The sequence below is a fragment of the Herpailurus yagouaroundi genome, unplaced genomic scaffold (assembly GCF_014898765.1).
Source record: "Herpailurus yagouaroundi ecotype Mexico unplaced genomic scaffold, PumYag 166, whole genome shotgun sequence".
In the NCBI taxonomy this organism is placed as follows: Eukaryota; Metazoa; Chordata; class Mammalia; order Carnivora; family Felidae; genus Herpailurus; species Herpailurus yagouaroundi.
Genome location: NW_024412407.1, coordinates 13,590,828 through 13,618,687, shown reverse-complemented (window position 1 = coordinate 13,618,687; position 27,860 = coordinate 13,590,828). Strand labels below are relative to the sequence as shown.

The 27,860-nt window shown below is 37.3% G+C and overlaps 1 protein-coding gene and 1 non-coding gene across 2 annotated transcripts in view; both read left to right on the top strand.

Moving 5' to 3' along the window:
• Positions 1 to 25,697, top strand: part of MUC19 (mucin 19, oligomeric) — a 98,431-nt gene extending 72,734 nt beyond the window's left edge. Inside the window, exons 46-78 of the mRNA XM_040489033.1 lie at positions 150 to 203; positions 326 to 376; positions 2,187 to 2,231; positions 2,465 to 2,518; positions 2,666 to 2,710; positions 3,417 to 3,470; positions 4,516 to 4,569; positions 6,047 to 6,100; positions 6,512 to 6,547; positions 6,792 to 6,845; positions 7,609 to 7,656; positions 8,147 to 8,197; positions 8,382 to 8,434; positions 8,777 to 8,831; positions 8,921 to 8,974; positions 9,220 to 9,276; positions 9,997 to 10,050; positions 12,095 to 12,148; positions 12,598 to 12,651; positions 13,287 to 13,340; positions 13,954 to 14,007; positions 15,016 to 15,069; positions 15,195 to 15,245; positions 15,674 to 15,727; positions 15,901 to 15,948; positions 18,165 to 18,194; positions 20,298 to 20,329; positions 20,416 to 20,578; positions 20,923 to 20,960; positions 22,783 to 22,897; positions 23,877 to 23,912; positions 24,557 to 24,665; positions 25,338 to 25,697. Of these exons, the coding sequence (XP_040344967.1) occupies positions 150 to 203; positions 326 to 376; positions 2,187 to 2,231; positions 2,465 to 2,518; positions 2,666 to 2,710; positions 3,417 to 3,470; positions 4,516 to 4,569; positions 6,047 to 6,100; positions 6,512 to 6,547; positions 6,792 to 6,845; positions 7,609 to 7,656; positions 8,147 to 8,197; positions 8,382 to 8,434; positions 8,777 to 8,831; positions 8,921 to 8,974; positions 9,220 to 9,276; positions 9,997 to 10,050; positions 12,095 to 12,148; positions 12,598 to 12,651; positions 13,287 to 13,340; positions 13,954 to 14,007; positions 15,016 to 15,069; positions 15,195 to 15,245; positions 15,674 to 15,727; positions 15,901 to 15,948; positions 18,165 to 18,194; positions 20,298 to 20,329; positions 20,416 to 20,578; positions 20,923 to 20,960; positions 22,783 to 22,897; positions 23,877 to 23,912; positions 24,557 to 24,665; positions 25,338 to 25,521 (2,003 nt within the window). The 3' untranslated portion in view covers positions 25,522 to 25,697. The remainder of the gene's footprint in view (positions 1 to 149; positions 204 to 325; positions 377 to 2,186; positions 2,232 to 2,464; positions 2,519 to 2,665; positions 2,711 to 3,416; positions 3,471 to 4,515; positions 4,570 to 6,046; positions 6,101 to 6,511; positions 6,548 to 6,791; positions 6,846 to 7,608; positions 7,657 to 8,146; positions 8,198 to 8,381; positions 8,435 to 8,776; positions 8,832 to 8,920; positions 8,975 to 9,219; positions 9,277 to 9,996; positions 10,051 to 12,094; positions 12,149 to 12,597; positions 12,652 to 13,286; positions 13,341 to 13,953; positions 14,008 to 15,015; positions 15,070 to 15,194; positions 15,246 to 15,673; positions 15,728 to 15,900; positions 15,949 to 18,164; positions 18,195 to 20,297; positions 20,330 to 20,415; positions 20,579 to 20,922; positions 20,961 to 22,782; positions 22,898 to 23,876; positions 23,913 to 24,556; positions 24,666 to 25,337) is intronic.
• On the top strand, positions 11,135 to 11,241 carry LOC121039111 (U6 spliceosomal RNA). Its single transcript, XR_005794629.1, has one exon. It is a non-coding gene; the product is annotated as a U6 spliceosomal RNA (small nuclear RNA).
• Positions 25,698 to 27,860: the final 2,163 nt, after the last annotated feature.

Sequence of the window (27,860 nt, the reverse complement as noted above, 5' to 3'; positions counted from 1 at the left end):
GGTCACAGGAAAGGTATATGATTCTCACTTTCATCAGGAAGCAGTGAAAGGGCCCCTTGATATGAGATATATCCAGATTTCCTTCTAGAGACAGGTATTCAGGAGATAAACATGAATCACTGTGATGACTTCAGACCTTTGTGTTTCAGGCACCACTGGGGTAGCCCCTGGTACAACTGTTGCCCCTGGCAGTTCTATTACAGGTGAGGCAACAAGACAACAGGGAATCTTCCACATGTCCTCCCACAAATTAGATGTCTCCTCTACACGCTCCTTTCTGTGGTCCTTAAATAGTTTCCAATCAACTCCTGTTTTCTTCTCTCAGAAGCCACAACTTCTGTGGGAGAAAGTGGAACACGAATGAGGATCATCACAGGTGAGCGCTGTTAAGGCACTAATGGTACTTTCTAATAACTTCAGTAAAAGGTCCTAACTGAAATATATCAAAGCTCTTGGGGTGCCTGGGTAGCTCAGTCGGTTAAGCATCTAACTTCAGCTCAGGTCACGATCTCATGGTTTGTGAGTTTGAGCCTTGCACCAGACTCTGTGCTGACAGCTCAGAGCCTGGAGCTGGCTTCAGATTCTGTGTCTCCTTCTCTCTGCCACCACCCCCCCCCCAACTTATGCTCTGTCTCTCTCTAAAAAATGAATAAACATTAAAAAAAGAGTAAGAAAATATATATCAAAACTCTTTGGATGTTCCATATTTAGCAGACTGGTGAAAAATTTAGCAGTTGTTCAATATTTGACATCAATAAATTCTGTTCAGACACTTTAATTTTTCCTCTTTTGCTCTAAGGAGCCTTCATCAGGGCATTATGGGGTCCATTACCTGACAGTTATACACAGGATGTATACCTAGGACGTATTATACCTGAATGTCCTGTGCACACTCCAAGTCTTTACTTTTTTTTAATGTTTATTTATTTATTTGTGTGTGTGTGTGTGTGTGTGTGTGTGTGTGTGAGAGAGAGTGAGACAGAGAGAGAGAGAGAGAGAGAGAGAGAGAGAGAGAGAGAGAGAGAGAAAGGAGGTCATGTGTGGGAGGAGCAGAGAGAGGGAGACACAGAATCCAAAGCAGGCTCCAGGCTCTGAGCTGTCTGCACAGAGCCTGAGGTGGGACTTGAACTCCCAACCATATCATGACCGGAGCCAAATCTGATGCTTAACCGACTGAGCCACCCATGTGTCCCTAGCCTTTACATTTTCTTTTTCCTTTTTCTTCTGTTAGAAGCCACAACTTTCACAGGAAGGAGCGAGATCACCCAAGGAGTACTGCCAGGCAGTGAGCTTTTCAGTGGAGGCCTAAGTCTCTCATTATTTCTCTGTTTGGGTTAAGCATTAAAATGGGAGGGAGTGTGAGAAAGGGTCCTACATTTTCCCTGTGGCCCTATTTGTTGGTTTGCAAAACTAGGGAGCTTCCCAGGTAAAGTCTGAGCCTGGCCCTGTACACAAACAGTGAAGAGAACGGAAGAAAGAAGCAGGCCAGTCTGGATTGGTAGATGGCAGGTGTAATAAGGGAACTTACAAGGGAGCCTTGTCCTGGGTGGCCGCAAGATGAGTAGATCTCTGCACCCACCACCAGAATCTTAAAAGCTGGTGTGGAAATCTTAAGTGGGTTCAGTCACTCTATACCATCCAGATGGTCTCAATGACACATTTCTCTCTCAAGGCTGCTTCCTTGAAAATGGCTCCAGCTGTGGAAATGTAGGCAGAACATACATCCCATACTCCCATTTCCAGAGTCCAGCTCATAGGTCAATTGACATTCATGTCCTTTCAATGACCTCCTCTAACAATATTGTAGTATACCAATGAGAGTATATTCAAGTTATTCAGCTTGGAATTATAAGCCTAGGCTGTCCTCTATGTTCTGACTCACAGAGGTGTTTTTTGTTGTTGTTGTTGTTGTTGTTGTTTATTTGTTTTGTTTTTCTGAAGAAAGGTATGAGTTCATATTGAATATATCCTAACCCCCAATCCTCCTAATCCTCCTTACCCAGTTTACCTTCTCCCCAGGGCTTGCCACTTCCTATCATCTCTCTCGTATACATGATGCTTATTATTTATTTTCTATCCTTTTTCATTAGAAAGCTTCATAAAGACAACTGATTATCAAAATGCTCCAAGTTACATCAAAGGTTACTACTTATAAAAATTAAAACCATGCTTAATCCCATCCTTAGGCACCTCTGGCACAACAGGTGGATATGTTCCTGGAAGTGAGGCAGGTAAGGGTGATTGAAAGACCTGCTTCTTTTTACCACATAGTGAAAGGGAAATCCATAGCAACACATCCATCCCAGTTTGACCTGAGAAATACAGTGCTGTGAAGTTGTTCATTTTCAATTTTATTCATAGTCTTCAGGAAGGAGCTTCAGTGCTTTAGGGCCACATTAATGATTCTAAGATGAACTAGGAGTGTGAAATGCTCTACTACTCTGTTTACCTTTTTGCAATTTAGGTACCACTGGAGAATTGTCTGGAACAACCATTACATCTGGAAGTTCTAACACAGGTAGGTTAACAAGGAAGAAATTTCGCTTATTTAATCTCAGATGTCATGATCTCGCTTTCAGGGCTGTTATAATAAAGAAATAGCACAATATATTTTCCCAATATTTCAAATTCCCAGATTTCATCATTCTCCTATTTCTTTCTTCAGAGGCCACAACTTCCACAGAAATGACTGGAACTGGAGCCCAAACAGGTGAGCATGAAGAGCCCATGATTTGGGGGTCAACAGATTTAGGACTGTCTCAGCTTTCCTTTGGAGAGTTTGCATTTAATTTAGGGGCATTGCAAGTGAGTCAAAATAGGTTTAATAGTAGGGATAAAAATCTTTTTGAAAATCTATAAATTCCAGCACTGAGTTTCATTGCTCTAAGTCTGAAGATATGATGGGATTTCTCCATTGGTGTTGCAAATAGCACCAGAAAGTTCTCCCTTTTTTTGTGAATTCCTTCTAGTAATTTAAATTGGCTGAAATAAACACAGAATGATTTCTGACCTATGGAAGTCTTTATCTAAACCTCCAAATTCCAGTGTGTTAATGGTTTACCCTAATCATCCCTAAGTTTATATAAGGCAGAATATCTCTCCCCACCCCCATCTCTTTTCTCCTCCTCAGGAGTCCAGACTACCATACCAGGTAGCCAGATCTCTGACATTCAAACATGTAAGCATGAGAAAATGTGAATATCTCCCTGATATTTACCAATATTCAGAATGAGAATTATAATGTGAAACAGCTTTTTTTTTTCCTTTTGGAAAGAAATGTTCTTGTGAAAAGATATATGAGGAACCCTAGAATAAGCCTTCTATGAATTAAAAGAAGCTTGTAACATTTTTCTTCTTAGCTTTTCTTTTAATGTAAAGGAAATAACATATCAATCCCTTCCCTTTTGCGATTCTAGGTACCAGTGGAGTAGTCTCTGGCACAACTATTAAATCTGGAAAATCCAGTGTTGGTAAGTGAATGTATTCAGAGGCAATCATTCCTTGTCTAACATCAAGCAGAAATATGTCACCCCAAACATACTTTCTACTTTCCTAATTTTTTGTTTCCAGAGGCCAAAGCTTCCTTAGAAAGCATCAGAGACCCTGTGATGAAATCAATGAGAATTAGGAGTGCCAGATGTTAGCATTGCCATTGATGACGATCATGAGTTTGCCTCTGGATCAGAAAGATTGTTATACAGGAAGGGCAGGTCCTCCATCGCACACCCAGGCCAATGGTGCTATTGATTCAGACTCCTCTGCTGGTTTCTGGACAACCCTTTTCCAGTGCCTGGCCATGTGGTGTGGATTTCTGAATAGGGTGGTGGTAGTAGTAATTTCCTGGAAGATTAACCCACTGGACATGATTGATGTTATTGCAGAATCGGCAGGAGTCAACACTGTCCCAAAAGCTTCTATCTCACGCAAGTAGATGACTAAAATGAAAGTAGAAATTTTTTGCCTCCCATTTGACTTTTTATCTTGAACTTTAAACTCTAAGTTGCTTAATGACTGGTTGCCTCGAGGTTGATTAAAGTGATAACATACTCAAAATATTTTTCCTACTTTCAACCATTAAGAACTACCTCTGGAGTATCAATCAAGTCGCTAAAAGTAAAACAGGTAAACATGGTGAAAAACTCTTCTGTTCCCAGTTGAAAATAGTGTAATATTTGCTAAGTAAGCCTACTAGAAGATAGACTTCTTAAGGGAAAAAAAGTCTTCATTTATTTTATTTATTGGTGAATTTCTAGTATTAAACAGGCTCAATAAATATTTTTGAATGAATGAAATAATTGATACATGGGAAAAATTACACGATTCAATCCAGGAGCAGAAAGGCATGCTCATAGAGCTTCCATATGGACAAAATAGTCTCTATGAATGGTCCTTCCTGGAGTTGTCCATGTGTAATATAACTGAAGATATGGCCCTGGAAATATACACTTACTTTATACTTAGATTGCCTCAATGCAGAACATTCTCTGTGATGATCCCATGACATTCTTATTTCAGGTACCATTGGTGTGGCCTCGAGTACAACTGTTGCACCTGGAAGTTCCCATACTGGTAGGTTAACAAGCTGGGAAGAAAGCATCTTTCCTAAAAATAAGGTGAAAAAATGTCTTTCACATGGATCTTCTCATGTAAGAGCACCGCACCATATTTTCTTTACTTCCTAAATACCCAACCTTTATCTGTTTCTTCTTTTCTTCTTCTAGAAGCCATACTACTACTAGAGTCCGTTAGGAAACAGATGGAAATTAGTGTGTGTGGGTGTAGGTGTGTTTGTGTGGCGGGGGGGACTTTGGTTGATTATAAATTACTTTTTTGTTTCTTAGTAGGATAATTTCTTGAGGAGGGGCTTTTAAGGAACTTACATCTAAGATCAACAGTGTTTTCATTTTTTACTTGATTTTGAATCAGTTGGGGCAGATTTTTGAAATATCTTCATTTTCATGGTCCAGCCTCCATATATACCTCCCTGAATATGAGAGTGAAAGTGATAATTGTCTAGGGAGTTTTCTTTTTCTATTTGTCATCTTAAGTATCACCATGATATTAGCTGATGGAAGGATGGTGGCAGAGCGTTTTATTTAAGGTAAACAGAAGGCCACAACGAACACAGAAAATTTATCTCTATTCATTATGTTCTTCTTTGAGCATAGAAGTAACTGAAATGTGCAGTGGTTATCCCAGTAACTATCTACCTTCATGATTAAGTTTTAAAAATTTTCATTCTCATAAGAGCTACTACGGAAGTATCCATAAATAAAGGAACTGGAAGCACATTAGGTGGCTCTGGTGGGAAGCGGATCAGAAGAACAAGAGGCAGAATATGAATACCCTTGTTTTTCTGCCATTAAATCTCGGAAAAGTGGACTTCTCTGTTGAGGAATTTCTATCTTTATTTGATTTGGGAATAAAACTATGCATAAGAGAACAGAAATAATTTATCACCGGTTGAAAAGGCCCACAAGATAAACAGAATTCCCACCCCCAACTCCATGAGGGGAAAAGCCACCCTTCTTGTTGTAGGTACCCCTAAGGTATCTTCTGGCACTACACTTGCACCAGGGAGTTCAAATACAGGTGAGCCAGCCAGCTGAAGAGAGTCTTCCACAGGAAAACTTCTAGTAGTAAAGTATCTTTCATGGTACAGTGGCCCAGAAAAGTACATAATTAACTTGCCTCAGAACACTAAATCCTCAAAATAAGTCAGTCAGAGAAAGACAGATAACATATGTTTTCACTCATATGTGGATCTTGAGAAACTTAACAGAAGACCATGGGGGAAGGGAAGGGGAAAAAAACAGTTACAAATAGAGAGGGAGGGAGGCAAACCATAAAAGACTCTTAAATACAGAGAACTGAGGGATGATGGAGGGTTGGGGAGAGGGGAAAGTGGGTGATGGGCATTGAGAAGGGCACTTGTTGGGATGAGCACTGGGTGTTTTATGTAAGCTAATTGGACAATAAATCATATTTTAAAAAAAACATTAAATCCTCTTCACCTCACATTTTTTCTACCTTTCCTCTGTCTTAGAAGCTACAACACCCCCTGGAGGCAGTGGAAGCACAGGAATTGAAATTAATACAGGTGAGTTCATAAGCTTCCTAACCTTGCCACTTTTCACATACAAGCGCAGCAATAACAATTAACAGTTTCAAGCTCTAAGTATGTGCCAGGCATTATCCTACACCCTTCTTGCTATTATTTTAAACCTTACCCCAAACTGAGGTACTATCATTTTCACAGATGAGAAAACATGGCTTAGAGATATTAATCAACTTGCCCAACGTCATACAGCAAACAAACAGGATTCAACTCAGGCAGTCTGGTTCAGAAATCTAACCTCTTAATCATGATACTATATTACTACTACATTATATCACTAGATTTCTTTGTCACATGTCTAAACATTTCTAGAACATTAAAATTTCTATAACATCAGTACTTCACCCAAAAGTAAATTTAATTGGTGATCAATCCTGTTGTTTCTTCTTCTAGGGGGATCCAGTAGCCAAGTCCCTGGCATTCAAACAGGTAAATAAAGGAAAAATACCTTTGTCTTGAGACTCTCCACCACTATCCCACATTGTGCTCTCCCACCACTATTTTGGGAATGAAACATTAGAAAGTGCACAAACAACTCTGAAACAAGCTATTGCCAAAAATAATCTTTTTTTGCATAATAAAGAAGTTGTGTAGCTTCCCCACCCTTTCCTATAATATGCTTTTCTTATAGGAGTAAAGTTCAAATGATCATATCATTCCATTTTGCTTTCAGGTACTATTGGAGTGACCCCAGAAAGTACCATCTCACCCAGAATTTCCAACACAGGTAAGCCAACGAGGAAGGATGTGCTATAATTTCTTTCTTGGGACTAGCTCTGGAGGAATAGCATGTGATTCTTTTTTATGACTTTCCATTAGCCATCACTACTTTCTTTTCACTATCAGAAGCTACAACTTCCATTACAAGGAAGTATAACCAGTGAAAGTGGAATTGGTAACTCCTTTTTAAAAATATATTTATTTATTTTGAGACAGAGAGAGAGTGTGAGCGAGAAAGCATGGGCATGAGTGGGGGAGGGTCAGAGAGAGAGAGAGAAGGGAGGGAGGAGAGAATCCCAGGCAAGCTCCATGCTCCATGCTGAGCCCGACACGGGGCTCAATCTCACTACCTTGAGATCAGAACCTGAGCCAAAATCAAGAGCCAGACGCTTAACCCACTGAACCACCCGGGTGCCCCAGGATTCGGCAATTCTTGAGTTCCTGATGATTTATTCTGTCTTTGCCTTTTCTTGGGGACATTTGTTAGAGGAAGTTTATATTTATGAAAATGATTTCATTTCTTCTGGGGGCAAACCTTATATGGTAATTCTTATTACCATAAGGGGAGTTCAGAAAGGTCCCTTTTTGATATTGAAGATATTACCCCAGTATCAGTTGGAGGCAGTATGTCCATGTAGTTCTATTTAGGGAAGCAAAGATGACAGAAATAACTGGAAGTTTAGGTCTAGCAAATTTTGGATTTCAGATGTTATTTCATTGAATACAAATAAATACATTTACACAAATATTGTTTGTATTCTTGTAATCAGGAGCTACCACTGGTACATCTGAGACACCAAGCCCTAGAAGTAAAACAGGTAAGCTTTGGAAAGGCCTGGAGACTCCTGATATTTAATCCTAGGGAAGCTAGTCATCAAAGCTGGACTGTAAGCCAACATGTTTATTGTGGCCCTGAATTTATTTTTTTTTTAAATTTTTTTTTTCAACGTTTATTCATTTTTGGGACAGAGAGAGACAGAGCATGAACGGGGGAGGGGCAGAGAGAGAGGGAGACACAGAATCGGAAACAGGCTCCAGGCTCCGAGCCATCCGCCCAGAGCCCGACGCGGGGCTCGAACTCACGGACCGCGAGATCGTGACCTGGCTGAAGTCGGACGCTTAACCAACTGCGCCACCCACGCGCCCCTGTGGCCCTGAATTTAAAAATAGAGAATGAACTTCATCTTGACAGGATAGCTCAAAAAAGATCTGCTACTTTCCAGTCACAGACAGTCTGGTTGGCCATGCTCTTCTCAGAAAGGTAAATGCATCACCATTTGGATTCTGTCTTTCTCTTTTCTACTGCAGGCACTACAGGTGTAATCACTGGCACAACAGCATCTGGAAGTTCCAACACAGGTAAATCAATAACCTAACAGGGAATGTGACAAGCTTCAGTAATGGAAAACTCACTTCCCTGCCTCCTGCTTCAACATCTCCTCCCAATCACACACTTTCCCTACCATTCCCTGGGAAACCACCATTTCTCATTTATATGATCCTTCTGAATTCACTTTCCTTCTCCTTTCTTCCTTTCACTTAGGGACCACAACTTCTTTTGGAGGTGGTGGAAACACCAAGGGTGGAATTAAAATAAATGAGTATGAGCAGTCAAATAATATTTTTCTCTACGTCTTAAAGTCAATCACAGTGACTGTAATGAACTTAGAGGGAATTCTATTCTACCTTACCTTAATCTCTCTTTGAGTACAAATTGTCATGATGTTAACTCTTTATCCCATGTGAATTGTCTTATATTTTGTAGACTTGTAATAAAATGGTATAATAGAAACCAGTATTGATATATCACTTAAGACAAGGAAGTTCCTGATCTAAACCTTTTAGTTGATTAGAGGAACCCATCAATGTCTTCTAAACTAAATCCTAATTTTAAGTAAAAAGGAATTAATACATCGATTATCTCCTTTTGTGCTTTCGGTTACCACTGGGATAACCACAGGTACAACCATCGCACTTGGGAGTTCCAACACAAGTAAGTTGTGAAAAAGTTGAGGAAACCTGCTTCTATGAACTTTAGCCAAATTTCTGCATTTCATGTTGCTTTCTCCTATTTCCTCTCAGAGGCTACAACTTCTACAGAATTTGAAGCTACCACTGTATTTGGAATGGCCACTAGTGAGTGGTTTGCTTTCAACCTTTTGTGTTCTCAACAGTTTTATGTTTAAGTTTGTGTTAGATGATGAATGAGTGAGCAGACCAGCGAAGATAGGGCTTTGTATTCTATTTGAAGAGACCATATGTTAGGTCAATCAGACGTGGACTTTGTTCTTCAGATTGATTTTCTCTATACACCAGCCTTTTATATTTTATGAAGCTAAGAATGATATATTACTCTCAATTCTTTATCCATCTTGCCTTAGCAGATACTACTTCAGAGTCAGCTGAAGTTTCCAGGGGTCCAGAAAATTCTAGTCCTGGTTAGTAGGATTTAATTCATCAGTCTTAGACTTATCTTGCACATAAAACCCTTTCTTCTCAGGTTTTCCTCATAACTAAGGTCTCAACAAATTAAAAAAAATTTACATGCTCCTTCACACACCTGAATCCCCACTGAAGCATCAGGAAGCCAAGTCACAGGAGGGAAAACAAATGAGCAGAGGAAAAACGCTATTACAAAAAGCATTAAACCACAGAGAACAAAGGGCTCCAGAATGAAACTTTACCATATATTGGTTTGGAGAAATGAAAGAGTCTGTGGGAGAGCATGGTGTTTGCTTGTCTGTGCATAACGAAACCCCTTTATTGCTTATTAGAAACATGTGAATTTATCTCTTCCATGATATTTTAAGGGCATAAAAAGTATTACTATGGTCTCTCTCTCTCTCTCTCTTTCTCTCTCTCTCTCTCTCTCTCTCTCTGTCTCTCTCTTTCTCTCTCAATTTCACAGTATCTTTCTCATTCTTTTAAATCTCATTTTCATGTCCATTTCAAATTCCGCCAGGGTTGTCTTTCACCACACTTATTTCTGGAAATGCCAACATGAGTTAGTCAAAGTTACAAAGAGACTAATACTCTTTATTAGTATCTCACTCAAAAGCCATCTTCTTTGAGAGTATGTCTTCTACTTTCATAACATACAACTTTTTTCCAGATTTCAAAATTGTTTAAAATCACCTTAAATTTTTATTTATTCACAGGGGCTACAACTCTGGGACTAAGCCGTGACACCACTGTGCATGTAATTCAAACAGGTCAGTCATGGCATTCAGAATTGTTGAGATTTCACTGATTACTCATAGGATATTGGTAGTGACAGAAGATGATAAAACTTTTAATTTGAAGACTTGTGAGATAATTGGGGTTGTGATCTTAATGTACTAGAATCTCCTGGACTACAGACTTCATCATATGCACATTTATTAGGATGTAGTTTCTTAGTGGTACATTTCTTAATGAAAACAGGAGTCTTTTTGGTAAAATATTTTCCTACTTGTCTTTATAGGTACTATGGTCATAGGTGAAATCACAGGTTACTCAAAAGTTTCCAACCCAAGTAAATTAAGATGACTAAAATAAATTTAGGGCATTTTTTAAAATCTCACATTAATATTTTTTGTCTACTCAATGAAAATGATCAAGGAAAGAAACATTTATTAAAAAGCATGGGAGTATAAAATAGGAAATTATAATAATCTAAACTTGTGGAATACAACTCAGATATTGGGAAACCATCGCAAGAGCAGATGTTGGGAGGTTTGTCAAAATTTCTGGTTGTCAAAGTTGTGACAGAAATGTCCTGAAAAGGGGGAAAAAAAGGAGATCACCCATCAGTTTTGTATTCCATAATATTATAGGATTCAGTTATGAAAAAAATTAAATTGTGATTCCATTGACAATAAGGAGAAATTGAAAGGTTTTTGGATAGATTGACTATCATGCATAGATTTACTTTTTTGGAAGATTAACTAGGCGTAAGTTAGGCATGATTTAAAGGGGAGTAAGAAAGCAAGTGTTGGAGGTATGTCATCCAGTTTGAGACTGTTGGAGGTAAGACATGATTACAGACAGATTACAGAGGCAATCATGTCGGAAAATGGAGGTCACAAAGAATGTGCAATATGTTGGCAAGTTGGCATTTATTATGATGCGATGGAGAGGTGAAGGAGAGAAGGATGTTTTGGGTGAATCTAGCTCATAGTTTGGATGCTTAGGTAGACGGATGGAAGTGCCATCCCCAAATTTGGGAATATACTGGAGGAGGAAAAAAAAAATTGATAACTGATAGAAGATATAGTGAGGACAAATTTGGGCAGTTTGAATTTAAAATGCTCTGAGGTGTTCGCTTCAGCAGCACATATACTAAAATTGGAACGATACAGAGAAGATTAGCATGGCCCTTGTGCAAGAATGACATGCAAATTCAAGAAGCATTCCATATTTAAAGAAACAAACAAGTAAATAAAATTTTAAAAAATAAAATAAAGTGCCCTGAGGTATTCAGTAGTATGCTCAGGAGAAGTGTTAAGTGCAACTAGAGTACAGAAGAGAGGCCTACATTGAAGATATACATTTGTCAGCCGATTGCTTACAAATGATATTTAAGTGGTGGATGCTGGTGAGTTTATTTAGGGTAAACACACATAGTCAGAAGACCAAGAAGTTAAAACATGATACCCTGGCTTCAAAGGGTGGGCAAAGATGCGGGAAGGGGAGTGAGAGATAACAAGCTTCCAGCTATGGAGTGAATATGTCATGAGGATAAAAGGGACGGCATATGGAATATAGTTAATTGTATTGTGACAGTGTTGTATGGTGATGGATTGTAGCAACACTGGTGGTGAGCACAGCATGATGGATAGACTTGTTGTTGAATCACTGTTGTACACGTGAGACTAATGAAACTGTGTCAACTATACTGAAATTTAAACAGTTAAAACAAAAACACATATTCAAAGTAAATTTAAAAGGTGTTACAAAAAAAGGGCTTTGTAAAGGCAGAGGAGCCTGGAAAAGGGGATAGTTTGGGCTCAGCCAGTATGGATTAAGTCAAGTCTATAAGACAGAGTGCTGGAGTCCTGGGATGTGACTCAGGAGACTGTTCTGCTTCTAATCTGGGGATTCAGAATCCCAGATCAAACAGGAGCAAACAGAATTTTCAGACAACATATGTAATTTTTAGTAAGATTCATTTTTCAGAGGGCCTGACCTAATAGATATAAAACTTTGAAATAGGAAGGGAGAACTGTTTTGAAATAATTAAAATGTCAAGATTCTTAATTCTTTTCATTTTTTAAGCTTCAGGAGTCACCAACCTAATTCCAGGGAACCAGTCTACTGGAAGAAAAATAGGTAAGCATGGGGAAGTGAAAAAGGTGAAACGGGGAAGGCACCTATCTCCATGATACTAATTCCAGAAAACAGGGATCGTAGAAGAATGGAGTTTACCATAGGGGATAAAACAGAGCAAGAAAAAATGTTTATTTTACTTTTGGGGGCAAGGAGTCCTGGAGAAGGAATATGTTGTATCACAGAAACACATGAATTTTTCCTAAATGATCATCCCCATCCAATAAGAAAGACAGTGCTCACATTACTGTCTCTTTCTTCTCTCTCACATCCCAGCTACCACTGGGACAGGCTCTGTAAATATATCATCACCTGCAAGTTTCCAAGCAGGTAAATCAGGAAATAAAAGGAATTCCCCTTTAAGGGCCTATGGACAAAATTGCACACTGCCGTATATTCTCCTATTTTCAAATTCTTAATCTTCTCAATTTTTTTCTTCTTTGCTCTTACAGAAACCACAACTTTTAAAGAAGGTGTTGGAACTATGGAAGCAAGAATTTCATCAGGTGAATTTTACTGGATTTTGGATTCTCCATGGTTTTTTTCATTTGAGCTCACTATACACAGATTGTGAATGAAAATGAACATCACTGGAAGTGGTTCCTTTTCCTTTAATAATAGCTCATAGGGTCAAATTAGGTTAGTTCCCTGAGTTTTCCTAGGAAACATAACCATAGATGTAATTCTCTAGACACACCTTTTTTTTAAGAAACTTTACCCCCTTTGTTTTGCCAGGCAATACTCCAGAATTAGTGAAAGTCACCACCAGCCAAGATATGTATAGATGCAGTTGTTTTTCTCTGGTTTTCTTCCACTGGAGAGTCAAAGAGTTAAGTCACTGGAAGTAAACCATGTGAATATAAGACAGACATTCTCTCCTTTACTAATAAGATTCTAGATGATTCTGGATCTAGAGAAATAAGATTTTTGACACAATTGTAGCTTTTCCTCTTATATTTTCTTTGAACATTTCAATCATGAGAAAGTGCATTAGAAAACATGTCAGGTTTAACACATGATACAAGAAAAATTGTTTTAAATTGTTTTCTGTTGCTTCAGAGAAATAGGAGCACTTGCCAATTTTACACTTTTCTTAGGGTGAGAAAGGGTTTGTGAGGCTCATCCTTCCTTCTTATTGCAGGTACCACTGGGGTAGCCTCTGGCACAACAGTTATTCCTGGAAGCTCCAATACAGGTTAGTAAATATTTAGTAAGTGGCAGAGTATCTAAGTTAAAAAAAATAATATCCTTTCTCTAGAATTAACTGTTGAAACATCAACAGAGCAGTCCTGACCTCATTCTTGTTTGCCTCTCTTAGGGGCGACCACTGGAGTTGGAATGTAAATAAGTAAGAGTCAGTGATTCAAATCTATTGAATTCTCATTAAAGACTCCTACAGCTTCGCTTCGGTGTAGGGGAATGTTGAGAGTAAAAATACAGGGCCAGGAAATGGGGCAGAATCTCATTAGGAATGTACTTTTTTCAGCCATTGTTATCTTCTTGCTCTGAGTTTCTGGACTCAGACCAGAGCACCCAGGTAAGTTTGTATAGGTAGGTACACAGGACACAATGCTAAAAGGAGGAATAGATGCTGAAATCCAGCCAACATTCCTCTAAAAAGACATAAATCTATGAGGACACATCTGCCCAAAAAGGGTGTGTTTTGTAATTCACAAGGGGAATCTATGGGCTGGATGCAGTATTGACCCAGACTTTCACCCGGCTTACTTTCTCTTCTCACTGTTAATTTTTGGGGATGGCCATAGGAGGTGTGTCTGATATGAAATGTTTTTCACTTGCCTTCGTAGGTACTAGTGTGGCATCAAGTAGAATTACTGGTGTCCCAGAAAGTCCCACCCAAGGTAATGGCAATGACTTCAAATGAAGTTTATATCCTTGACATTCTTCTCTTTCACACCTAAGTGTTTCAGATAACCAATATTTATCTCTATGAATGAATGCCAGACTTGAACTCGAAAAGAAAAATTGCACCAGATGGAATTTAAATGGCAATGAAGACTTTATTTAAGATTATTGTAATTATTGTAAAGCCCATTGCAATAGCAGTGAGTTTTACCTCCTCTTTTCTGAAATAAAATCCAGGGGATATTTTAAGGGCTGGGGTGAGCTAGTGGGAAAAGTACTGGAGGGGAGGCTGGTCTATACGATGAAGCCACCTAAGTTTGCTAATTGGTGCTTATAGAATAAAGTTAGGCTCCAACTTCCCATAGAGACAAAGAGATAGGGTTACTGTTATTCTCAGTGATTATATTTCAAAGAGGTGGCTCCAAGGTCTTTGGGGAAGACATTCTTGGGTTGTAAAACTGTCCAGAGACTAGGGAAAGATTTGTATCTCAAGAGGACAGAGAAAGAATTTATAGCCACAAATTTTCTAAAGTAAATGCTCTAAGAAAAGAGAGTCCAGGGCCCTTTAATCAGGAAGATACGTCTATAAATTTAGTCAAGCTGAGGGGAATGTTTAGGCCATCTTGATCAACACAGATGTTTTCTCATTTTTTTTTTTTACTCTCATAACTTCACAGTCCCCAAAACTAATAGAAGAGAACCAGGAAACAAAGTTATAGGAAGTAAAAGAATTAGATGTGAAAAAAATTTGTATCATTTAGAGAAGGAGACCTATAAGTGTGAAATTTACCTGGGTCGTGGGAAAATATTCAATTCATTTCTGTGATCAAGGAGTTTCTAAGATAGGGGCCTCTTATGTTTCAATTGCAGGAGGATGTCCTAGCATTAGTAGATGCATTGGTACATGCTAGGTGCTCAAAACTCTTGTCTCATGTAGACATGTCTTAGGACATTTTCTTCTGAGACAAAAAAAAAGCGCATTGCTCTTCCTGTCTTTATTTTAGGTACCTCCAGGGAAGCATTTGAAACAACCACTGCTCCTGGAAATTCTACCACAGGTAAGTAAAATAATAATAAATGAACTTTTCTTGGTGACATCTCAGAAGACAGACCAGCTTATCTGAAGACAAAGTCTAGCTTCTCCAGTCCCCTATACTTACTGCTTTTGTAATTCCCTTAGCAGCCACTGCTTCCATTGAAGTCAAGGAAACCTCTGGAACTAGAATGCAAACAGGTGACTGCTGGCAATACAAATTCCTCAATGATCTGTGCACCTATGATTATATATGAGGAGTTGGGTTTGGGGAGAGGAAAGCTAGAAGAAACAGGAGAGAAAGGCCAGGAAGATTTTCCCAAAGTTTTGGAACATGACTTTGAAGTTCATTTATATATATATACATATATATATACATATATATATAAATAAATATATATAAATATAATATATAAATAAATATATATATTTATAAATAAATAAATAATAAATAAATTATATATATATATTATATATATATAATCTAGGATTGTTTTTGTTTTTGTTTTTATTGTTTAGGCTTTCACCAAAATTCCTCATCTGAAGACTTAATTATGGAGCTTGAAATCTCTGGGAATGGGATTATGAAATGTGCTATTCTTGAAATTTTTTTGTATTTCCTTTTGTAGGCTCCACCTCCATGTCAACTAAAATCACAACAAGACCCAAAGTATCCTACCCAGGTAAAATGAAATGACCCAACTGTGCTGGAATGACTTCTTTATTTCACACAAAGCTTCCTTTGAGCATGACTTTGCACTGTCATTTGTGCATACACACAGAGAGAGAGACTTGATATGCATACGTGTTATCCTAATAAATAAAATGACAATACCATTAGTTTATTTCTCTTTAGAAACCACTCTAGTCACAACAAGAGACCAAGAAACTGAAAATAAAACAGGTCAGTATGGGGCAAATCCCAATTTCTTTACTTATCTAACTAATATTTCTTTATATATGCTAGACTTGTAGCAGAAGCTAATAGCAAAAATATCAATAAAATAAAGTCCTTGCTGTTTTATTACTTTTGTGTATTTGTAGGTAGATTATTATGGGCACAGATACTATCATTACAGTATATTTAAGGCTAACCCCCAAACATGTATAATCATTATGGTCCCAGTTGTATAGTGAGAATAGAATATTAATTTCTGCTTATTAGTTGGTAATGTTGAGTGAAGGCATCAGAAAGGAGATGACTGAGTTTAATATTGGCTGGGGTGAGGAGGGAATTCCTGCCAACCAGCCACGAGAAGACAGAGACATGTGATATCATGAATGAGTTCAGGAATCAGCCAGGTATCGGTCATGAATGTATGAGGTTCAGGGGATAAATGAGATTGGAAAGTAGAAGCAAGTTCAAGAAAAACCTTATTTCTAAATTTAAATGAGACTTTATCCATACACTAAATGGGATCCCCTTAAGGATTTTGTCAAGAGAATGAGATGATCAGAAAGATGTTTTAGAGAATTGACTCTGACAGCAATGTGGAGATTAGGAGATTGTTCTTTATGGCTCCTCTTACAAATGTCTTCAATGAACCCTTGGAATTCTGATCAGGGAAGATTTTCTGCTGTATTTATCCCTAATAGGACATTTCTCTCTCTGGTTGCTGTTTTCTGCTAATCTGTTAAGCATTTATAATTGGGGATTAGTTTAGCCTCCCTCAGTTAAAAGAGACATTTGATCCCCAAGCTCCCACATCTTTAACTAATTTTCTTTCTGTTTCTTCTGCCCTTATTGGTTGTTGTGGCCCCTTTACCTCAACATGTAACAATTTTAAGTTCTTTCAAATATTCTAGGCTGGACTTTTGCTTGGTGGGTAGAATTAAAATATTAATTTGATTTTTTAGAAGTTTGGAAATACAATTTGAACTTTTTGAGTGAATTGTTGGGTTGACCAAAATATGTGATATGTGAAGACTTAAAAAGAAACATATGGCCAGCTTACGCCATCTGGTGCAGGTGGAGATGGAATAAGATTGAAATATTTCAGGAAGTTAAAAAGAGGATAAAAGTTCTTAAAGGATTAAAACTAGATTACTAATAACACATTTTCCTATACCTGAATTATCCTTTTCCTTTTTGAATGCATATTTTACTGTCCTTTTAATAGGAGGTGTCTGCCAAAAAAAATCAAGGAGTAGTTTACCTTGATATTTTCTCATTTCTCCTCTAGGCTCCCATTTTCCCCTCCCATTCAAATTTGAGGTCCAAAGGGATTTTTCTCTAAGGTGCAATTTGAAATGCCACGAGGAGCAGAAAAGGAAAGTGTCATAGACTCTGGGTCTTGAGTTCTTTCTTGTCTAGCAAGAAAATGGGACACAGGATTAAAATGTGGGAGATGACTAATGTCTGGGAGAAGACGAGAGCCCCAATTAAGGGTCCTTGATCTATTTTCATTAGGATCGGAAGGCTTACAAACATGGTGATGGACATGCACAAAGGGATAATGAAACTGTCAACATTAACTCATGGACATGAGGGAAAGGAGGTTTTGAAAATATGCGGGGTTAGGGGTTTGGGTTAATACAAAACAAAATCCTGGTGCCAGGAGGTCAGGCAGAAGGTTGTTTACAGCAGAGGTGAGGCACCACCTCTGTTTAACTAAACTGGTCTAGGGGACAAGAAAGACAGAGCACTCAACCTCAGGGTCAGCCTTTCTTTTGTTAATTAGCTCAGCTCTGGGCAACTTCCCCTTTGCCCTATTTACCTGTTTACCTAATTTGTTCCTTCCTTCCTGTGAAAGCAGCTTTCTGCTATAGTACTAAGTTGGGGGGTGTTTCTGCCCTGAATACCTAATCTTGTTTACCTCATATACCTTTGTTCCATATTGGGGCCTCTGCCCTGCCCTCTCTATACCTATTTACCTAATCTTGTTTACCCAAACTTGGGTGTGAGCGAACATCCTATGGCTTTGTAATTCTTTATGCCTTGTTAACCCATCAGTGCAGGCTCAGGGAATGCCTAAGCTTATTCCCCATAGGAAGGTAGACAGAAATAAGTCTGTAAGACTAGCAATGTAGCCAATTATTTTCAGTTATTAGATAACTATTTTACCCCGAAACAATTTCAATAACTTTAGAGGCTAACATGAGGTGCCTGTTTTCACACAGGATGTCCAGCATCACTTCCACCACCTCCAGGTAAGAATACTTCCACTCAAGGGGCACCTGAATGGCTTAGTCAGTAAAGCCTCTGACTTCAGCTTGGGCAATGATCTCATGGTTCGTGATTTCAAGCCCTGCATTGGGCTCTGCACTGACAGTGTGGAACCTGTTTGGGATTCTCTCTCCCTCTTTCTGCCCCTCTGCTGCATGCATTCGCTCTCTCTCAAAATAAATAAACAAACTTAAAAAAACAAGAATACTTCTACCTGAAAATCAACCATTCTACATTAATGGTTCTTCTTGTAAATCAAATATCAGAGGTCATGCCTATGAAAGTTGCTAGCTGTGGAAATGTTTCAGAATAGGAAAACTGGAAATGGAGGAATTTAGCTTTTATTCACCAAATACATAGCAAATGGTAGTCTGTTTTCTCATCCACAGACTAATGCAGCCAAACCAAACAAATACCTCTTGTTACTTACTCAAAATAGAGTTTACTTACTAAATAAAGTGTTTTATTTAATTATATGATAGCTTCATCAAAAAATTGTCATCAAAAAATTGTTTAAAAAATAGTATTTTTTTAAACCAGATAATTCCAGATTTTTTGAGGAGTAAGGGAAATTAAAGTTAACCAAAGTTCGATAATTTTAGAGGATTTTGAGTCCCCACTGTTCTCCAGCCAATGTGATGTGCTTTTTAGAAAGTGACAGAAGTTACCCGCCCCCTCCCCAAAAAGAAAATCATTCTCTAATCTTAGGATATAGTGGAAGAAGGGATATTTTTTAAAGAAAAACAGTTTTCATATAAGGCTGAAAATAAATTTCACAATAAAAAAGACTTGAAATATGTATTATATAGAGAGCACATATTATCTGTCATGTATATATTACATATATTGTATACTTTGGAGGAATCTTTAGGTATTTCACTACAGAATTGGAATTTGAGAGAAACATGTAGGCTAGTCCAGGGCATGTAAATGAGAGAATGAGACTAAGTTGGGAAGATAGATTGGAGCCACATTGTGGCAGACCTCAGAAGCTAGAATGCTGAAATTAGGTATTTATTTTATAAGTCTGTTAGGGGCCATCCAAAGTTTTTAACCAAGGCAAAGATGAGGTGAAAACTAGGCATTAGAAAAACTGTTCTACCTGTGGTATAGAGAATTGATTGGATCAGGAAGAAATCTGAGTCAGAGTTACCCCTGGAAAAGCCCACATATGCTAGATTAAAGATAACAACATCCTGGAGTAGTACTGTAGCAAGTACAACCAGGAAAGGAAGGGAATGAAGTAAAGATAAAGATACAGAATTTTGCAGTCGATTGGGTGCCAAGTGATGAAATGGAAGGAATCAAAATGACTCCTAAGTTTTAAGCTCAAATAATTGAAAGAATACTTTGGTTCTCAATAGGAAGAAGTCAGTTTAGATGAGAAACTGGTTTTAGGGGCAAGATGATATAATCTGTTTTGTGCTTATTGAGTTTGAGGGTCTCAATAATGCCATTTATTAGGTCTGCAATGCTGTTTATTAGGCCAAGGGAAACCTGGGCCCATAGTTTAGAAGAGATATCTGTACTGGAGCTACAAGTTTGAGAGTCATCCACTTGACATTACAGTGGATACTGAAGATAGAAGAAAAGTACCAGGAAAGGACAGAGACAATGAGAAGGAAGAGAAAAAGTTGCTAATAAAGAAAGGAATTTCAGAGTGTTGAATTTGAAGGGAGGAGAACATTTTCAAGAAGGTGAGAGTTAAAAATGTCAGCAATTGTAGGGAACTTGAAAAACTGATAAAGGGCCTTAGGGACTGGTAATTACAGAGTCTTGGTGACTTGCAGGGTATGGAAGCAGAAGTCAGACTGTAAAACAGTAAGTAAAACAACAGTCTTAAGATTTATTGACCACTGCCAGCAGAAATTAATAATTAACCTGTGCTGGCATTGTAAAGTAGGAAATATCTATACTCATTAGAGACAGTTTGCTCAAAGTAGGTGGATGTGATTTACCCACCTGAAGGCACCATACAATTCTCCATAATTCTGTTTTTCTGTATTGGCCACCTGGTGGTTATCTATGTATAACAGATGGTTCTATTTTGCCAAATTTAATTACCTTTTATCATCTCATGTTAACAGTTTGTCATGGTCCGCTGGGAGAAGAGAAATCTGTAAGTACACACTTTGTCTCTACTTTAATCCAATTGCTGTCATTCCTGTATCTGAATAGAAGTCTGAACTTGGTTTGTGTCTGTAGCCTGGAGATATATGGACTGCCAATTGCCACAAATGCACCTGTACTGATGCAAAGGCTGTAGACTGTAAACCCAAGGAGTGCCCTTCTGCACCCACATGCAAAACTGGAGAGAGGCTTGTAAAGTTCAAAGCTGATGATTCCTGCTGTGAAATTGGATACTGTGGTGTGTATTCACAATACATTATTTGAATTGAACAGTTGTTTACATATTCACATATTCAAGAGATATTCATTGAGCTTCTAATATGTGTTAAACTCCATGCTAGAGGAGTGTGATAAATAAAACAGAATCATACTTGATCTCTTAAAACTCACTATCTTTGGAGTGGGGGAAACCTAGAATTAATAATTATGAATATAATGAGTTTATTAAAGGGAGATGACGGTGTTTGGGAAGAAACATTTTAATTGGTTGATAAATATGATTCCATATGCAATTTCTGGTTTATAAATAAAAACAGAATTATAATCTTTATTTTAGGGTAAAATAATGTATTTATTTTTCAGAACCAAGAACGTGCTTATTTAACAATACTGAGTATAAGGTAAGGCTGTTTTTACTTTAAAATATTTTTATTTATATAATTATGAATAAATGTAGGCTTTTTCAGTTTATAATTTGAAAAAATCATTGGTAATGGTGGAGCAGGATCTGTTCATTTTTCCCCCCTATATTCACTTCAAAAGGAGCATCAAATGTAACACTCAGCATGGCTCGCTTCAAAGGAGGAAAATGCACTTGATCATTAACTACCTAACTTCTGAATAAAATTTCCCAGGGGTCTGACCAGATGGAGAAGGCACACTCTGTGACATTCAAATCAATGAACAGAGTTAAACTGTAATTATAGCCAGAAATATCAGATGGCCAGCCTGTCAGAGATCAAATGAAAAACCCCAAAAGACTGGAACCCCATTATGTGAATATAACAACACGTATATTCAGGGCTAGATTTTGACAAGTGATTTGGCATTTTGGAAAGTAATTTAACTTTTTAAAAAATGTACCAGGAAGCCATAAAACCCACATGGTTCTCAAATTGATAATCCTTTTGAGCTGGTGATACTAAATATTAAGAGTCTAGCATAAAATCTATGTGGTATGTTAAGAAATATATAAAACAGAGCTGATGAGTGTTTTAACTTCTTTATCATGTTCACATTTCTGTCTTGGTTTCTTAATTTTTGGTTTCCAAAGGTAATGTGATTTGAGAATCTATTCTAGTTTTTTTTTCTTAGTTTATTTATTTATTTTAAATGTTTATTTATTTGGTTTGAAAGAGAGACAGTGCAAGGAGGGAGGGGCAGAGAGAGAGAAGAGAGAGAGAATACAAAACAGGTTCTATGGCATCAGCATGGAGCCCGATATGAGGCTCGAGCTCATGAACCATGAGATCATGACCAGAGCCCAAATCAAGATTGGATGCTTAACAGACTGAGACACCCAGGCACCCCATTTTATTTTTATTTTGAGAGAGAGAGAGAGAGAGAGTAGAGTGCCGTGGAAGAGGGGCAGAAAGAGGGAGAGACAGAATCACAAACAGGCTCCCTGCTGTCAGCTCAGAGCCCAATGCAGGGCTTGAACTCACAAACCATGAGATCGTGACCTGAGTTGAGATCAAGATTCAGATGCTTAACCAACTGAGCCATCTAGGCGCCTCATAGAATCTATGCAAGTTTTTAAACATAAAATATGATGATGTTTAAAGAACAAAGGAAAAGTTTTACCTCTAACCATTTGTATGTAAAATAGTTGAAATAATAAAATTCCAGTTTATCAGAAAGTTCATTTTGCAGTTTGAAATAAATACAGTTTTCCAAACTGGCATTTGAATTTCGAACATAAATTATTTTTAAAGCAATCCAGAGAACTTTACAAGTATATAATCAGAAGTAGAGGTAGGATGTCTCGTGGGATATATCATTTGTTATCATTTATCATTTGTAGTAATCTGATAAAACTATTTTGTGCCAATTTTTCTACTTAGATTACTTCTTTTCCCTCAAATTTAGAGCATAACAATTGGTTGATTTCCTGTTATCATAATACAACCTTTCTTGAAAATATTTTTAAAATATAATACAGTGACTGAGTAGGTGAATAGAATATGTGAATTTTCACTTGAGGATTCAGAATCTTGACTCACAGTCTGTGCTCTCAAGGAGGCATATTGATTTATTCATGGAAGTAGGCAGCTTTTAACTCACTTTTCTTAAATATTAATTAGTGACTGAAGGTACCTCTGGAAATTCACTTAACAATCTGAATTTGAATTTTTTTTTTTTTTTTACAGATTTTTATTTTCAACCTCAACAAGAAATCAAGATGAATAACTCCTTTCTTCTTTCTTCCTCTCTGCCTCCCAGATTGGTGCTTCATTTGATGACCCCAGCAATCCATGCATCTCCTACTCCTGCCATAGCACTGGTTTCATCGCAGTGGTCCAGGACTGCCCAAAGCAGACCTGGTGTGCAGAAGTAAGTTATCTTCTTAAGTAATGATCAACAACATCCACTTCTTATGTTAAATATAAACACAATCTGTCTTCTTTCTCATTTGGAAAAGTCTGTCTGGCCAACAGACATAAATTTCTTATGGATTCCATTCCAGATCTGTTTCACACCTTTTATTGCCAAGTATATTTTTCATATCAAAGTTATATTTGCAGGCTCCGTGAAGCTTAATCTAGTGCTATTCTAGAAGAAGTATGTTACTTTAGAAAGCATTTTGCTACTTTTAAACAAACCAAAAAAAAAAAAAAAAAAAAAAAAACCCAAAACACACCAACCTTGTTTTTTTTTTAAGGCTCATGGATTCGGGTTAATCATTTCTTATAAAAATACAAAGTTTTCATAAAATCACATTAAGTGTACTTTTCAGCTCTTTCTTTATGCCACAGTCTTCATTTTTACTGTCCTCCACCATATGGTGAGGATTTTGTATTAGTAAATGCTAAGTTTTAAGCTTAAGTCTTAATTAAATTAGTTAATAATAAATGCTCACCAGATCAAACTTAACTAATTTTTCTTTCTGAAGATATAAGTGATAATATAGTTAAAGTTTGATTTCAGTACTCCAATGTTGGATTTAAATATTTATTGAGTTTTAATGTGTAAAGTTAAAATCCTGTCTGTAAGAAACTTACAGTGTCTAGTAGTAATATCAGTATTAAAGTATTTTTCAATTAATATAAGGGAGGATTATTTTTTTTTTTTACTTTCTTGCATGTTATTTTAAAGAAGACTTCATTTTAGATATTTTTTCCCTTTCTCCCTACGGTTGAAAATTTTTAGTGTAAATATTCAGACTCATTTTTATTATTATGCTCTCTCATCCATGCTTCCTGGATCTGAGATCAGCATATTTATCTGTTCCATTTTCCCCTTTGTAATTTCAGTAAGTTCAGTAATATACTTATGTTTTTAAGTCTTTTTTCTATTTTTCTTACCCCTATAGGAAGACAGAGTCTATGATTCAAACAAATGTTGCTATACATGTAAGTAACATTAGGTTCCACATGTAGAGGAAATGTCAACAGTTGACAAAAATTTAGTGTTTCTTTAAAACAAAATGTCAGATCATTAATAGAAAGTCTCCTGTGTTTTTAACATAACAGGTCATCTAACCTATATGCAGAAACTAACAATTGATATGTCTACGTTATGTATTATACTTTTTCATGTTGGTTGAAACATTCTTCCCAGTAAAAAACAATGGTGTTTACAAGGAAGAAATTTGATTCTCATGAAAAAAAAATATAGTTTGCTCTCTAATATAAGCAGGTTGTGTTGTAAACTGATACATTAGATAATAAGAATGGTCAACAATGAGAAATGGGTCAGAAACAATCCATTCAGCTCCATCTTCCCTTCCCCCATTCTCTCCTCCCTTCCTCCTTGTTGCCTCCCTCCTCTTTCTCCTATGATAATAATGATAGCACTAATGAAAAGATAACATTTATTAAACATAATTATTGAATACTAACCAGGTACCTTGTGCTGGGTGCTGAAGTAGTTAAACCCTTCAACAACACTATGAAGTATTTTTTGTTATGATTCTCCACTAAAGGTTCAGAAAACTGAGACTTAGCAATTGCTAATGTTAAACCTCATTTCTGGTTCTATTATCATTTTGTTTTAGGTAATACTAATTGTAGATCTTCACTTGTGAATGTGACTGTTAAGTACCGTGGTTGCCAGAAAAAACTTGAGATGGCAAGATGTGTAGGGGAATGTAAGAACACTGTCAGGTGAGTGTTTCTTTGAATGTGTACTGTGCATTAATTTTGTAACATTGTGGAGGAAATTAAGTTTTAAAAATTACATGGAACATTTTTTACATGAGAGCTAATGATCAAAACCTGATGAAACAAATATCTAAGACATTAAGATCTTAGAAATAAAATAAACATTTTCAACAGTAGTGAATGGTTTTAAAGTAGCCTTCTAAATAAATCAAACCTAATACATTCATAGCAAATGTATTTATTTTCACACAGTAATTACTGATAGTACTTAAGCAGATAGTCTTGCTTAAAAATGTGTTTTTAAACTGTCACTTGCATTTTAGACATAATATATATTGTTTTTCGTTCATTAACACTTTCATGTGTAGATTAATATATAGAAAATAATAATTTGGTATGAAGTTGTATATTTAAAAATATGTTTATATTTTTTCACGTAACATTCTAATTATAAGATTGTAAATTTCCATTTTGGATTTCTTTTGTCTTACATACCAATTATCACTGATCCACATCAGAAGTTCATGGTGAGAGGGAAATGCAAAGTATAGGTAAAGAAGAAATTGGTTGGAAGGATTGCTAAATCGCTTAGACAATTATAATTTGAGCATTGATGTCAATTTGTTTCAGAAGCTATCCCAAAAATATTTATTGCTAAATATTCTTTTCCTTTAGGTACAATTATCATATCTTTCAGCTGGCAAATTCATGTCTTTGCTGCCAAGAAGATAAGTACGAATTCCGGGAAATTTTTCTCGACTGTCCTAATGGCAGTACAATACCTTACAGATATAGGCACATCACGGCATGTTCTTGCTTAGATATGTGCAAACAGTCTACACTCCCAACAGTCAGTTAACACCAGTATCACCTTTCCAAGTATAACAGGCCAGGTATTTATTTTATAAATGCACAAAAATCACTAAAATAGAATAACTAAACATTTGTATCTCACTCAAAGTGTGAATTCTCATTCTGAGGCATTTTGTTCTCTTGTTGACTGGATGTGAAAAATAAATACAAGTTTTCAAGCAATTCATGAGCGTATGTTTTTATTGATAATAATAAGAATGCTACAACTCAATGAGAAACTGAGTCATATCATGCCTCTCCAAAATGTTTTTCTTCTACTCTTTATCTCATGAAGCCATTATCCTATTTCGTCCTTTCCCTTCACAGTTAAACTTATTGAAACTATGTTTTTGTTCCCTTCCCCCACTTTTCTATGCCAATTACATCGCCCCTTTCATTCTATGACAACTTCTCTGCTTAGGACACCAGCAGCCTCAAAATTCTTTAAGTAAGGTCTGATATTGGGACGCCTGGGTGGCTCTGTCAGCTAAGTGTCCAACTTTGGCTCAGGTCATGATCTAACGGTTCATGAGTTCAAGCCCTGACAGCTTGGAGCCTGGAGCCTGCTTTAGATTCTGTGACTCCCTCTCTCTCTGCCCCTCCCCCGCTCACACTTTGTTTCTGTCTCTCTCAAAAAAAAAAAAAAAAAAAAAAGTCGGGTCTGATGCTATTTTCACCTTTTTTAAAGTTTTTTTTTTATGTTTATGTATTTTTGATAAAGTGAGAAACAAAGCGCGGGTGGGGAAGAGGAAGAGAGAAGGAGACACAGAATAAAGCAGGATCCAGGCTCTGAGCTGTCAGCATAGATCCCGAGACAGGGCTTGAACTCATGAACTGCGAGATCCTGACCTGAGCCCAAGTCAGACGCTTATCCTATTGACCTACCCACACACCCATCACTCTTTCCCACTTAAAACATTTTTCTTGTTTTTGTGACATCATTTTTTTAAAGATTTTATTTTTAAGTCCTCTCTCCACCCAATGTGGGGCTCGAACTCACTATGCTGAGATCAAGAGTTGCACACTATTCCTACTAAGCCAGCTAGGTGCCCCACTGTGACATCAGTTTTAATAGTGCTCCTACATTTGTGGAGCTCCCAAGGCTCTTGACTTGCCCTCACTTTTGCCAGTCCTTCAAATTTCAATTCTCCAAAGTTTCATCATGTTCCTGTTCTCTTCTATTCATGCCCCTTGGATGATTTCATCAACACAAGTAGTTGTGTTTATACACAGAGGAGGATTTCCAGTCTATGTCTCCTGCCCTCAGCTCTTCTCTGAATTACAGACACATTGATACAGCTCTGAATCCACACCTCTAGCTGGATGGTTTATAGATAGAACAAACTCGACAAGACTAAAACTGAACTAAGTGTCATTCCCCCTAACCCACTTCTGTCTTTGTATTTATATACCATTGAGGTAGTTAGCTAGAAGGAGAAGTTGAGGTTTCGTAATGTCATGACTATCATCTTCAGTACATTCTACACACTTTGCTGCCCACACACATATTTTCTTCCTATACATAGATTTCTAAATGTGCCTTGCACAACATTAATTTTTATTATTTTTTATCATTTTTTTAATGTTTATTTTTGAGAGAGAGAGAGAGACAGAACGCAAGCAGGGGAGGAACAGAGAGAGAGGGAGACACAGAATCTGAAGGAGGCTCCAGGCTCCAAGCTGTCAGCATAGAGCCTGACGTGCGGCTCGAGCTCTTGAACTGTGAGATCATGACCTGAGCCGAAGTCAGAGGCTTAATCAACTGAGCCATCCCGGTGCCCCACAACATTAATTACCTTAATAAAAAATGTACAGTTGTTAACACCTCCCCAACCTAATTTATCATAAACCTTTTATGTACTACTCACCTTTCTATGTAAACTGGACTGACGGTAAATTTAACCATCATTAAACACTATGCCCAATGATGGGGAAAGAAAAAGTTGGTATATTAGTATATCACTGGTAGTACCTACCAACAAAAGATGAACAATAGCTAAATACAGGTGTATATTACAAGTGTCACTTCTATAGTTAGTCCCAAGGCTCTTAACTTTCCTTCATGTCTGTCACTCATTCCAGCTAGTTCTTCTTTGTAGTCTGTAGCAGAGTTTGTCAGTCGGAAAAATTATGAGGGATTTGAGTCCTTGAAAATCCAATTGCATGAAGTTGTAGTTTCTCAATGCCTTTTACCTCAGGGAATGATAAAACATAGAGACAGCAGCGCACTTACATTCCAGACCTTACCGTGTGGCGGTAGCTCTATTTTTCTCCTGATGGTCAGAATTGATCATTTGAGACAATATGATGATAGCCTTTCTGCTTAGAAAGGCTGCTCTAGAGTCA